At 42.1% G+C, this 13514-nt stretch overlaps 1 protein-coding gene across 5 annotated transcripts; it reads right to left on the bottom strand.

Moving 5' to 3' along the window:
- Positions 1 to 2401: 2401 nt before the first annotated feature.
- LOC149306386 (solute carrier family 68 member 1-like) lies at positions 2402 to 13447 on the bottom strand. 5 transcript variants are annotated; one of them, XM_089540708.1, is made up of 7 exons: positions 13374 to 13447; positions 10449 to 10629; positions 9128 to 9862; positions 8201 to 8355; positions 7183 to 7266; positions 5980 to 6123; positions 2402 to 5207 (listed from the first exon to the last, which is right to left on the bottom strand). In XM_089540708.1, the coding sequence occupies exons 2-7, from the start codon at positions 10599 to 10601 to the stop codon at positions 5078 to 5080; spliced, it is 1401 nt and encodes a 466-aa protein (XP_089396834.1). In that variant the 5' UTR covers positions 10602 to 10629; positions 13374 to 13447; the 3' UTR covers positions 2402 to 5077. The 5 variants fall into 5 exon arrangements, with proteins under 5 accessions (XP_089396834.1, XP_089396836.1, XP_089396835.1 ...); XM_089540710.1 differs by lacking the exon at positions 13374 to 13447 and adding an exon at positions 13275 to 13312; XM_089540709.1 differs by lacking the exon at positions 13374 to 13447 and adding an exon at positions 11927 to 12335.
- Positions 13448 to 13514: the final 67 nt, after the last annotated feature.

The raw sequence follows: 13514 nt of genomic DNA, 5'->3' as shown, positions 1-13514 counted from the left end.
TGAGCGCCAGGGAGCGGGGACCCGGGCGGAAGGCAGAGAAGGGGACACGCCGCTGGCACGCACAACACCACCACCACCACGGAAGGACGTGCGCGCGCCCGGCTCTCCCGCTCAGCCAATCAGGGGGCGCCTCTGGCGGCGCCGCTTTTCAAACGGCGCTGAGGCACAATGGACGACGCTGCGAAAGAAGGAAAAAGGGAGGGGGATGCCCGCGGGAGCGCGCGCCTCCGCACAACGCGCATGCGCAGACGTTCCTCTCTCTCTGTGTGGTTGGCACCATTCTCTATGGCAATCTTTGGTCCTTCAACTGTTTTGGACTTCATTTCCCAGAAGCTCTAGCCAGCTTAGCCGACAGACAGGAATTCTGGGAGTTGAAGTTCAAAACATCTGGAGAACTAAACGTTGGGAAGCCACTGCTCTATGGGCAAGCATTCCCCAATGATCCTCTATGGGCAAGCATTCCCCAATGATTCCCTATGGGCAAGCATTCCCCAATGATTCCCTATGGGCAAGCATTCCCCAATGATTCCCTATGGGCAAGCATTCCCCAATGATTCCCTATGGGCAAGCATTCCCCAATGATTCCCTATGGGCAAGCATTCCCCAATGATTCCCTATGGGCAAGCATTCCCCAATGATTCCCTATGGGCAAGCATTCCCCAATGATCCTCTATGGGCAAGCATTCCCCAATGATCCTCTATGGGCAAGCATTCCCCAATGATTCCCTATGGGCAAGCATTCCCCAATGATTCCCTATGGGCAAGCATTCCCCAATGATCCTCTATGGGCAAGCATTCCCCAATGTTTCCCTATGGGCAAGCATTCCCCAATGAATCCCTATGGGCAAGCATTCCCCAATGATTCCCTATGGGCAAGCATTCCCCAATGATTCCCTATGGGCAAGCATTCCCCAATGATTCCCTATGGGCAAGCATTCCCCAATGATCCTCTATGGGCAAGCATTCCCCAATGATCCTCTATGGGCAAGCATTCCCCAATGATTCCCTATGGGCATGCATTCCCCAATGATTCCCTATGGGCATGCATTCCCCAATGATCCTCTATGGGCAAGCATTCCCCAATGATCCTCTATGGGCAAGCATTCCCCAATGATTCCCTATGGGCAAGCATTCCCCAATGATTCCCTATGGGCAAGCATTCCCCAATGATTCCCTATGGGCAAGCATTCCCCAATGATCCTCTATGGGCAAGCATTCCCCAATGATCCTCTATGGGCATGCATTCCACAATGATCCTCTATGGGCAAGCATTCCCCAATGATCCTCTATGGGCAAGCATTCCCCAATGATTCCCTATGGGCAAGCATTCCCCAATGATTCCCTATGGGCAAGCATTCCCCAATGATTCCCTATGGGCAAGCATTCCCCAATGATCCTCTATGGGCAAGCATTCCCCAATGATCCTCTATGGGCAAGCATTCCCCAATGATCCTCTATGGGCAAGCATTCCCCAATGATCCTCTATGGGCAAGCATTCCCCAATGATCCTCTATGGGCAAGCATTCCCCAATGATTCCCTATGGGCAAGCATTCCCCAATGATTCCCTATGGGCAAGCATTCCCCAATGATTCCCTATGGGCAAGCATTCCCCAATGATTCCCTATGGGCAAGCATTCCCCAATGATTCCCTATGGGCAAGCATTCCCCAATGATTCCCTATGGGCAAGCATTCCCCAATGATTCCCTATGGGCAAGCATTCCCCAATGAATCTCTATGGGCAAGCATTCCCCAATGATCCTCTATGGGCAAGCATTCCCCAATGATTCCCTATGGGCAAGCATTCCCCAATGATTCCCTATGGGCAAGCATTCCCCAATGATCCTCTATGGGCAAGTATTCCCCAATGATTATGGCAGTTGTTCCCAATCTTTGGTCCTTCAACTGTTTTGGACTTCACTTCCCAGAAGCCCTAGCCAGCTTTAGCCCACAGTTGGGAATTCTGGGAGCTGAAGTCCAAAACACCTGGAGGACCAAAGGTTGGGAAACCCCTGCTCTATGTCTTCCCACCCGCAAAGGGAAGCCCTGAGGGGACCAAGTGCAAACCCATGTGACAGTTGCCTTGTCTAGCCCACATTTGACAAGCTTGTTTGCAAGAATGTCATGGGAAACCTTGTCAAAGGCCTTGCTGAAATCGAGATATGCTATATCCACAGCATTCCCTTCATCTAACAAGCTGCTTCAGTGGCACTCTATTACCATAAGGCTGCATACCTCCACAATAAAAAGGACCCTTTCCCCACGTAACTGAATGAGTTTACTTTAAGCCTTTACTGGTTACCGGTATACTACAATTTGTTCACTATTAATACAATTATTTTCTCCATATAGAAAACAGGAACATTACAAGCGGCTGACAAGAACAAATTATTTATTAATAAACCAGAATAATTTATAGAGACGTTGAAATAATGTGTACGGATTTAGAAATAATTACTTTTTATACTCTCTACCCCTGTTCAAGTCAACGCTTATATATATAACAAAATTCCAAACCGATTCCCATAATTTAGGAGTTAAGTTTCTAATTTTCTGTAATACACAAGTCGATTTAAACAAATAAAAGGCACTAACGCATGAGTATTAGCAAATAAAAATGCAGAGATAATTGGAGGATTACTTTGCCCAAAAAATAAACAGGAGCGTGGCAATTCCATGATTGTTTGTGAGTACAAATTGCACTTTTGTGAACAGTTTAATTAAGAACATATAAACCTATGTTAAAAAGATACTGCTCAGATGTATGATCTGTAAATGTTTTGAGGGATTTGAATGATAATAATTAAATGCGTTTCCTATGGATCTCCTATAATACACCCACAATAGCAAATCATTTTAGTTTACTAAGCAAATAGGAACATGAGGAAAAACAGTATTTTCCACAGAGTATCTCAGCAGCCAGACCAAAGTTCTTTAGACTACTGTTATGTCCAACAGTATTTCACAGTATATTTACTTCTTTAAGAATGTGGAAGCAACCACCTTGGAGTTAAGCTAAGAAAAGAGGTAGACCGGCTTGCACTGCCTGACTGCGGGAAAGAAAAACCAAATCTCCTTTTAAACAAGCTTTCTAAGAAGTCATTTCCTTCTTCCAATGTCGTATGAAGAATTCAGCTTAAAAGGCTAGACTTTTAAAAAAATAAAATAAAGCACTGCATATATTAGGAAATGATTATATATAATCTATTGGGCCAAGATTAGGATGATAGGATTTATTATGGCATAATTTAGGCTTTGGGACATATCAAGTAGCATTAGCTTTTCATTAGTCATGAATTCCATCTAGAAAATGAAAACTGTAAATGTCTTTAACAAGGACAAATCCAAAGTGCTGTTTCCAGCTACTTGAAATAGTATAAGGGAAACTTGAAAGACATCTAAATAGTCTGTCAGAGCAAGTACAGAGTGGTATGGCATATCCCCCAAACTAGCCAGAGAGCCTTCCAGCCACTAAGAGTATGTGTTGTGCATATATGCACATGTGCTACAAACTGCCTCTAATGGTTTTACCACTTGAGCCTCCTCTCCTGCCACAGTTGTGTTGTCTTTAAAAACGCTATTCAAGCAAGATTGCTTTCTTTACTATCACACCTTCATAACCACTGTGGGATTGTACCGTATGATAGTCTTAAAGCCCTATCTCACAGCCTCCATGTTAAATTAACCTCCTTGGTACATGGGAGGGAACTGGGGAGCATGCATACATATGTGTACACGCATACACACAAAATGCCCACCTAAGGCATGGGAACAGCAGGGGGGGAAGAAACAGTGGTCTATATGGATGAATTCCTTTGAATTATTTCCCCGACTGAGGGCTCTTGAAGGTGCAAGAGATGGAGAAGACAGGCCATCATCAGGGTCTATGAGATGGGAGAGACCAACCCAGCTGCAGCTTTCCAAGCCCTGGCTCCAATCCCTGGCCACCCTTCTCTTTCTTCTCCACTGTTACCTCAGGCCCCTTGCCCTGCTGTGCCCTCTGGTTGGAAAGGCATTTTGTGCGTATGCGCATCCCTGTACCTGCGCAGTCGAAGGAGTCTTGGAGTGTCCAATGCAATTCTGCTTTTTGACCCACTGTTTCTGACAGGGCTGAGGTCCCTTAACCCCTTGGATAAGCAGGGGCTTCCTATAAAAGCACAATTGAAGTTTCACACTTAAATCGCAGCGCATCCTAAGTGGGGCAAGAAGTCAACAACTGAATTTTTTTAAAAGTAAAAATAATAGCTTTTAAAACAATCTCCAATGCAGCAGCAGAAGAAGAACAGCAACAAGGTCATGCCATAGGCCAAACAACTGCAATTCTGCTTTACTTGCTTCATGTGATAAGCTCCTAAGAAAACCCTTTGAAGCCAATCCACCTCCTCCAGTGTTACAGTGCCCAATTCCAAATAGTGTGATAGCAGGTTCGCTTTTCCAGATTTACTAGGTTTTGGAAGTCTCCCACCTCCTTTTAATTATTAAGCCTGCCCTATCAGGTTTGACGGAAGCTTCTGCTTTGTTTCAGGCAACAACCTGTCTTCAATCCTCCACCTGGATTTCCTACTTACTATCCTGCTTCTACTTCCTGCTACTCCCCTTCCTTACAAATTGACACACTAATTAACTGTAGTGTTGCTAATGCAGAGAATTGTAACATAGGTTTTCCTGTATTTCCTGGGAAAATATGACATCTGATTTGCAAGTGTGAAAGCAACGTCCCACAGTTTTAGTGTTCAAATGCATCCTTTTGAGGTTATTTTAGGTCCTTACATCCTCTAAAAGGAATCAGATTTAAGGATGTGGGGACTGCTCACAGTATTCCAGTATGCCATTGTTTTTTAGTATGACACAGAAGCATTTTAGTATCCTCAAGTCTTTTTGAGATTTCTAACATCTTTAGTTACCTGACATACTATTTCAACTAGAAAGAGATACTTGCTTCATGACAAGGTCTTCAATGACAGCATCTGCAGATCTAACAAGCAATAAACGGCTCAGTTTGCATTCGATCTATTAGTTCACAGAAGTCCAGTGTTAGAGTTCACAGCTGAAAGTCACTGTCTGGCCATGTTTACAATTTAGTAAGCAGACACTAGGTGACTATTCTGGATAGAAAAGCGAGTCCACGTCAAAATCTGTATGACTGCAATGCAAAGAGGAACCAGGCAAATCATGTAGAACATGGCATCATGGAGACCTAGAAACAATCTGAGGGGAAAGTCCAAATTTTTTAGAGTTCATTATTCACAGCACTCATGATAAAACCAAAGTAATTACAGTACATATATATCACAATTCTTTTCTCCTAACAGAATATTAAAAAGTCATATTAGCTTTCCTTTGCTGAATAAGTAAACAGTGCCTAAACGATCTGGAAAACATATCAATTCAACTTAAACAAATAATATCATACTCAACTTTGAACAGGTAATGCTATCAAAGCTATGCATATAAATACATATTTTATAAAACATGTATTTTATCAAATTGTTTTATTGTTTTATAAAATATTTTCCCTGTTTTGCTGACCTTGGATTGCACAGAAGAGTCCTGTAAAATGTGTGTCTAACATTTCATACAAATTATGGCATTCTCTGGAGATGTATGTTTCTGAAATACTTGAGGCTTAGATAACAACATTTAGTGACAGTTCAAGAGAAGAAATTTACATCCCTGAATCATCACTCAGGACTGTTCTCTGACAAGAAGGAAGCAATTTTGTGGGGAAATGGAGCTGTGAATCAGGAACTCTTTTCCCCCCCAATTGCTGCAAACACAGGATTCGCTGTGGTCATGGTCTGTATGCAGTTCAATTTGCATTTTGGTTATGTGTTTAATATACTAAAGAACAGACTGGTCTGACTGCATCAAGAAGGCAGTTAGCTTATATGTGAATCTGCCTTTGGACTCTTAGTATTCTGGTAGTGATGGTGAAATCTGTAAGGTACTAAAACAAATCCCTTACACGTCTATCACTTACTGTGCATCAGGCTGAATGGCTTTATTATTCAGTTGCGCATACCCAAACTGATTTAGTACTGTTACCACAAGCATAGGGGCTAAAGATTGGGCTGGTTTTGTAAACAGGGCATTTGTTCCAAAAACCATAGAGGAAAGTGGTGATCTGAAAAGTTAAGCAGAGATTTGTGTTACGAGCTATTATCACTGGAAATAAATTGTAAATTGTTATTTCACAATGTAACGAGTAATGGTTCAACAAGTATTAGAACGGGGGGAAATGTATCAGCCATTTCTACTTTAATGATTTGACCAACTAAGGCCCATTCACACTCAGAAATAATCTGGTGTGGAAACCAGGTTAAGGGGGATTTGCACTGTGCCCCCCCGCAATCCAGGTCAGAAAACCCAAGCACAAGTGTAAACGACCCCCTAATTCGGAGCAGGAAAACCCGGCTCAAATGTGAATGACCCCAATTTAAACTGGTTTGGAGCCCAGTGTAAAATGTAGTGTGAATGGGGCCTAACTGTCCTTGTGAACGTGACCATAACCAAGGTCAGATGTTGTTGCTGCATGCCTTCAAGTTATGGTGACCTAAGGCAAACCTATCATGGGGTTTTCTTGGCAAGTTTTCTCAGAAGGGGTTTGTCATTACCATCCTCTGAGGCAGAGAGACAGTGACGTGCCCAATACATACATTTATTATCATCACTATTTTGTTATTGCTGTTAGCTGCCTTCAAGTCGATCTCGACTCATGGCGATTGTGTGAATGAGACACGCCCAAGACACCATATCCTCAACTGCTCTGGTCCTGCACACTCAGAACTCTGTCCTCCTTGGTTAAGTCTATCCATCTTGTATGCAGTCTTTTTCTGTCTTCTACCTTTCCAAGCTTTATAATTGTTTCTAATAAATCATGCCTTATTAGAATGCACAACATGCACTATGCAAGCTTTCAAAGCTCCACTTCAAAAGCTTGCATGATGTATTTTGTTCATTTTTGGTTTGCCCAATAAAGGTATCACTGTTTTGTGCATTTTGGATATGACTGTAAAAAGAAAAGGACAAAATGTGTAATGGATTCCATATAAAGGAATTTACCAGCAACAGAATGCAGTGAGCAAAACTCTTCCCTGAGCTGGAGCTTACCAATAGTACATAAAAAAAATAATAATATAGCAATATTATCTATGATAAACATGTAGAAAGCATAAAAAACGACCTTCTTTTATGTTTCTTTAAATCTTCATCCACAATATCAGCCAAAGGCAGATTAAACAAACTGAAAGAAGCTTGAACAATTACCCTAAATAAACAGGAAAGCAGGTTAGATATTCATTATTCTTGAGAAATAAAATTTGTATACCAAACATTTTAAATACCACAATATTTGCACTGTGTACCATTCACAAAAACATCAATAAAACTGAACAGCTGAAGATAAATATCAGGACTCAATTTGTAGCCAAAATAAACATTCCAGAACTGAGCAGATAAAAGTCCAAGGCATTTAAAATGTGTTAATCCTTGCTTTTCTAACCTCAAAATTTGTTGCTTAAATTTGTTGTGCTGCACTTAAATTACACGGTGAATCTATGTCCCTTATTTCCTTAAATTATCCCCAAAGAACAATAAATGGGGAAAGTAATAGTTAATACCCAGGAACTTTGCCAGTGATGCTAATAACTATTTACCATTAATATTTCCAATAATTTATATAAGAATATAAGAGTCCTGATAATTCAGAGATCTTTCTATTCCAGCTTTCCACATCTTCTCAGGTGTTTCTGCCTATAGTTTCCATCAATCCCAGTTACTGTTGTTGTGTGACTTCCTTCTGACTTATGGCAACCCTAAATGAATCTATCATGAAGTTTTCCTGGCAGAGTTTGTTCCCAGGAGATTTGCCTTTGCCTTCCTTTGAGGCTGAGAGAATATGACTTTCCCAAGTTCATCCATTGGATTTCCAGGACTGGGCAAGGATTCAAAACCTGGTCTCCAGAATCACAGCCCAACCCTCAAATAACTACACCATTTTGGCTCTCAGATTGTATGGCTAATGTAGGGATAATTGTATCTATAGACCAAAACATGCGGTTTTCCACACTGGAGAGGTCTGATATTGTCCAGTACCTGTAGTCTGTTTCCCAAGAGTAGCCAAGAAATATTAAAGCCATCCAGAGGAAGAGGTACAAACAGATTGCTAAATTCCTCAAGTGGAAAAATGCATTTTTACTTACATGGTTCCTGTGAGATAAACGGCCAAAATATAGTAGTGTTCTACGCCTAGAAAAATCATGGCAGCTGCAGCTATCCCTTCCAAGTAGAAGGAAAATAAGACAATTTTATAGTAACCAAATTTCCGCAACAAGGCTTGACTGATGAGCACAAGGCACTGAAAGGAAAGAGAAAATATTTATCACTGTATAATGCTGTAATCTTGCTAAAAAGATGCTAAAGGTTTCTAGCATTGCTTCACTGGATTTTAATAATTAAGAAATGTACATAAAAATATTCTGAAAACACTCTTCTGTAGCTCAATAACATAGAGTTCATCTCAGTAATGTGTCCAATATAATGTCCCAGTATCAGGAAATAGGAAGTACCAGATGGAGTCACAGGAGTTTATCACACGGGGGCTAATTTCAGCATAAAAGAGAGATTCAGCTTACTTCTTTTACTGAAAAGCAATACTATTTCTAAAAGGGGGGGAAGAGATGATAGTAAGCTAGAGTTTTTCCCCCTGTAAAGGCTACATGAAAAGAAACAGATTATCAAAACATCTAAAACAATCACTGCAGGACATGTAAAAATTTAACAGCCCGTCTAATATCTAACTTGTGCCGTTTTTCCCTCCTACTCTCTCTTATAATTGGCACAAATGAATGCAAAATAACTGCACAAGGAAAATGGTACTAAAGGCTTCAAGAAGGCAATTAATGAATAACAAGAGGATTCGCATTAGTGGCTCTTTTAAGGAAACTTATAGTGAATGAATGCTACCGCTTACTTTCCAAGACCAAGGGATGCTGCCCAACGCTGCCACGCATCTCTTAAGCACATATGTTTTAGAATTTATACTTATTCCTGTCAGTCAACGGGAAGAATTTTCAGTGAATCAACACCTTTTCCTTTTAAGAGAAAACAAAGCCAGGTTTTCTGCCTACCTGAGGACAAATAAAGCCTGCTCCGTACATGATGCTTCTGACAGAGGATGCAAGAACATCCTTTGGGATGAGGTTATCTGCAAAGATCATCATGAAGTTGTTGCAAAACGCCAAGTGGAAGACTTGGAAGAAATTCATGGTCACAAACAGCAAAAAGTTTTTCTGAGTCATGATCTCCTTTGTCAACAAAATTACAGAAGACCAAGACAGAGATCTCTCAGCACTTTCTGAAGCAAATTCCTCTGCCAAACTCTCCTTTTGTTCATACTCAGTAGTGCTGTACAGTCCGGTATAACACATGCAAGCTGTTGCTACTACTCCTACTAGAATAGTAAAGACTTGAAAAGAGATGAAGTTCTCCATGTTATCTGTAATTAAGCCACAGAAAAGGATGCTGGTCGATCCAACTAAGCTTGCTACCTGGTTATACTTAATAAGCTGGAGTCTACTTTCGTGTCTAGTGGAAATTTCAGCAAAGAGTGCACATTGTGCGAGCAAAACAAATGTAAGGAGGCCATCAAAAGCACACAGAGCGACAATAAGATGAAGCCCGCTAAGCCAGTCATCTTCTTCATATTGTTTCCAAGGAAACCAAGGAAGCAGAAAGGCCAAGGCATACAACGGAGCTCCATATAAAATGGAAAGCTGACGTCTGGAGCAGCATGGTACTCTGGAGTTGTCTTGAATATACCCAAACAGAGGGTCATTAATGGCATTCCATATCATAAAAACAACCTGGGTAAAAACAAAATACAGACATTCATTCGTTAAAATGCTTTCCCCCACTTTGCAGAGCTCAACAAAAGTCACAAAGCAGCTTATGTAAATAAACACAGTATCAAAAAATGCAACATGAAATGGATTACATAGATGAATTATTTGATACATTTGAGCAATTAAGCAATTCATCACTGATCAACTAAAAACAGCAATATAGAAAATATAAAAATGTACAAAGAAGCGTTAAAAGGCTTAGCTAATATTGGCCCTATACAGACAGGCCAAAATAAAGCTGGTTCAGGTCACTTTGGAGGCATGCTGTTTAAATGATGCCTGCCTCCTAAGAGTCCGGAAGCCATACCAAAGCCACACTGCAATCCTAAGCACTGGAGCTTTGCTTTGGTGCAGCTTCCAGACTCTTAATACAGATGCATCATGTAAACAGCATGCCTCCAAAGTGACCCGAAGCAGCTTTATTTTGGCCTGTCTGTACAGGTCCATTGTAACATAATTTTTGGAACGCACTGTTTAATTCTGATTTGAAAAGAATCAAGTGCTGAAAAATGAACACGCAAAAACCAAACATGAAAGCTTAGCGTACCTGTGCTTGATGGAACGCGGCCTCTGAGATTTTGTATCGGATTAAAAACAGCTTAACGTAATAGAAACTGAAGATGCTATTCATCATCCCAGCCCCCAGCGTGGTCATGGAGTATGCCAAGGCATTGCGATGAATCCCGGAGATAAACTTCATTTCTCAAATGTGATATTCTTTGTCTTCCCTAGGATAAAATATATACTAATAAAAAAGGCACAGGTGGTTGTAATTTCTATCAGTAGCTGAGGACTCAAATAATATTAGTCACTCAGTCTTACACTGAAGTAAATCCTGCTTTGACAGAGGAATCAATAGAATACATAATGCTGCAGTCCTGTGAGGGTTTACTTGGAAACGTAGGTTTATCTGTGCAGAATTCAAAGATCTAGCCATGGAAGAAGTCATAATGTGGACACTAGGGTTCAGAAAATGGTACAACATCAGAGAGAAGACAATCTAGCTGTACAGGCGGTGAAGAGAAAGGTTGGGAATACAAGGCGCCATCCACTTCCCACATCTCAGACGGGAAAGATTGGTAACCTTGATAAAGGTCCACTTCAGGAAAACAAGACAAAGTGTAGCATCGTGCAACAGACAAATGGAGGTGCATCAATTCAGTACATCAATTGCATCTTTAAGCCTTACAGAGAATCAGGTGATGAATTCTGAAGATACTTATGACATATGATGAAACAAAGCAAAATCATATTCAGTTACCATCTGAATTCCACAGCTTTGTTTTTAACCAGTAAACTTAATTGTCCATTAAAACAAAACAAAAAAAGATCTAGCCATGTCAGTCTGGAAAAACAGTATGCAAAGAGCTCTAGTCGCACCTTTGAGACTAACTGAAAGAAAGAAGCTGGTAGGCTGACCTTTCATAAGACTTGAGCCTGCTTCCTCAGATGCATTTGGTGGAGTGGAGAGTTCAGAGACCAGAACTATATAAGCCAGTTGTGTCAATTGAAATTCAAAACCTTGTGGGTATGGAGATGGACAGATATACAGAGCAAAAGGCTACACATGGCCACTCACTTAGAAAATGATAAATGAGCTCCTCGGAGCGCACAACCATTAAATGCATCGATGTAGCCATTTTGTGCAGCATTGGACAGATTGTGAAGCGTCAAGTAACACATTTATGTTAATAATAAACGTAACCAAGTTTGTGTGATCTTTTTACTAGGGACAATATGATTTTTATTATGAATTTCCGCTACATGAATAACTTTCAGTAGCCTTACTAATATATTTTGAAGGGAGAAATTGTTGTCAGGAATGGGATTCATATTCCTAGTGGGATTGTACAATAAAGCGGCGACAATTCTGTCACGAATAAACAGTGTGACAGTTGTGGTAAAGTATTGCTGTATGTGACAGGATGTTGGGTTATGCTGCAGGCATACAAAGACAGCAGATGAAAAGGATTGGCAAGATTAAATTGGATGTATACATGATATATGATTTTAATCATCGCTTACACATGCTTTTCTTTTCCTTTGTTACTGCCCAGGTTTGAATATGGTGGAAGTGAAGTACCCTCCTTTATCCTCAACAAGTTGAAAGCATTTTTGCTTTCCCCATTTTGTTGCCTTGTCCTAATCAAAGTGAATGTGGTCAAAACAGACATCTTTCCATAGTGACCCTCTGAACATGGCCCACAAGAGGGCAACATTTTCTCACCTATCTATCCTTGTAGCAAGTCACATTATGGACTTAGGGTCGCTATAACTCAGAAACAACTTAAAACAGTGTTGGTGAACCTGTTAGACTGAGACTAAGGGGCTCAACAGACTGCCCTAAAGGGGCGGCGGGACACCGCATGCCGCAGCCCTGATCCGGCCTTTCGAGGTTGCAAAAAGGGGCTTCTTTTTGCACCCTTGAATGGGCGCCATAACTGTGGCATGTGGTGTGTGGTGCCATGGCACATTGGGGACTGTATTGAGAAAGACGCCCCGACTCTGTGTCCAGGCTGGCCTTTCAGGGCCTGAGTGCCCAAACTCAAAGGCATTCCCGCATCAAGTGTTACCCCGTGCCGAGGGGGGAGACATCTACCTTCTGGGGGCAAGACTTCCCCAGAGACAGTTTAAGGAGTGGAAGGGGAAAGGAAGAGGAGGAACTGAAGCACCCCTGCTCCTAATCTTCTCCCACCCTCCCGTCTCTTTGCGTGCCCCCAGAAATGGCTGTGCATGCCGAGAGGGCACCCCACGTGCCGTAGGGTCGCTACCATGGACTTAAAGGGAAAGGTGAAGAAGGCAGTCATAGATAGAGCATGAAGCATGTTTTGTGAAACATGCCAAAAGAAAGATCAGATAGCAGCATTTATCTTTCTCACTACAGTCCGCCCTTGTCTTACACGGTCTTTGCATACGCAGCTTTGAGCGCATGTGGTCCATGGGTGGCAAGGGGGAAAGCGTGCCACCATAACAATTAATGGGACTTGAGCATAGATAGTCTTTCCCACATGTGCGGGTGGCCCAGAAAACATCCCATGCGTATGGGGAAAGGCGGGCTGTATTTAGATCCAATCTTAGGGTGAATTAGAGGCATAACAGCACTGACTGGATTGCTCTCTTTAAAGTGGTGCCGCCTGGAGGACGCATTAAGAACACGGAACGCCATGGCAATTAGAAGTGGTACCAAACTGGATTATTTCTCCAGTTCGGACAGAATTCTGCACCCCTAAACTGTATTATCCTCATAATTTTCAACACAGGTTAATGAACATTTAGCGCCTTTTGGCCAAAACACGTGTCGCACCGTTCACAAAGCAACGCGACACGCGTTTATGGGCCTCTAGAAAGCCCCCTTTTGGTCAAAGCTATGTACTCCCAAAAAGGCCTCAGTGCGGCCTAGGCCCGGTTTCCATGGCAACGGCCGCGCGACCCTCGCAACAACCTCCCCCTGAAAGCGCAAGAAAGCACTGACCGGCTTTGTCGTTTGGAGCCGCGAGGAAAAACTCGGAAGGCGGGCCTTGGCTTTGAAATCCCCGCCTCCTTTTATCCTATTGGTCAAGGGGAAAGGGGCTCCGCTTGTGATTGGCTGGAGGGGTGGTCCATGCCGGCGTGC

The sequence above is a fragment of the Sceloporus occidentalis genome, unplaced genomic scaffold (assembly GCF_023333645.1).
Source record: "Sceloporus occidentalis isolate IW3139 unplaced genomic scaffold, rSceOcc1.0.p SCAF_10, whole genome shotgun sequence".
In the NCBI taxonomy this organism is placed as follows: domain Eukaryota; kingdom Metazoa; phylum Chordata; class Lepidosauria; order Squamata; family Phrynosomatidae; genus Sceloporus; species Sceloporus occidentalis.
Note: the sequence above shows the minus strand (reverse complement) of the source record. Positions and strands in the feature narration are given on the sequence as shown.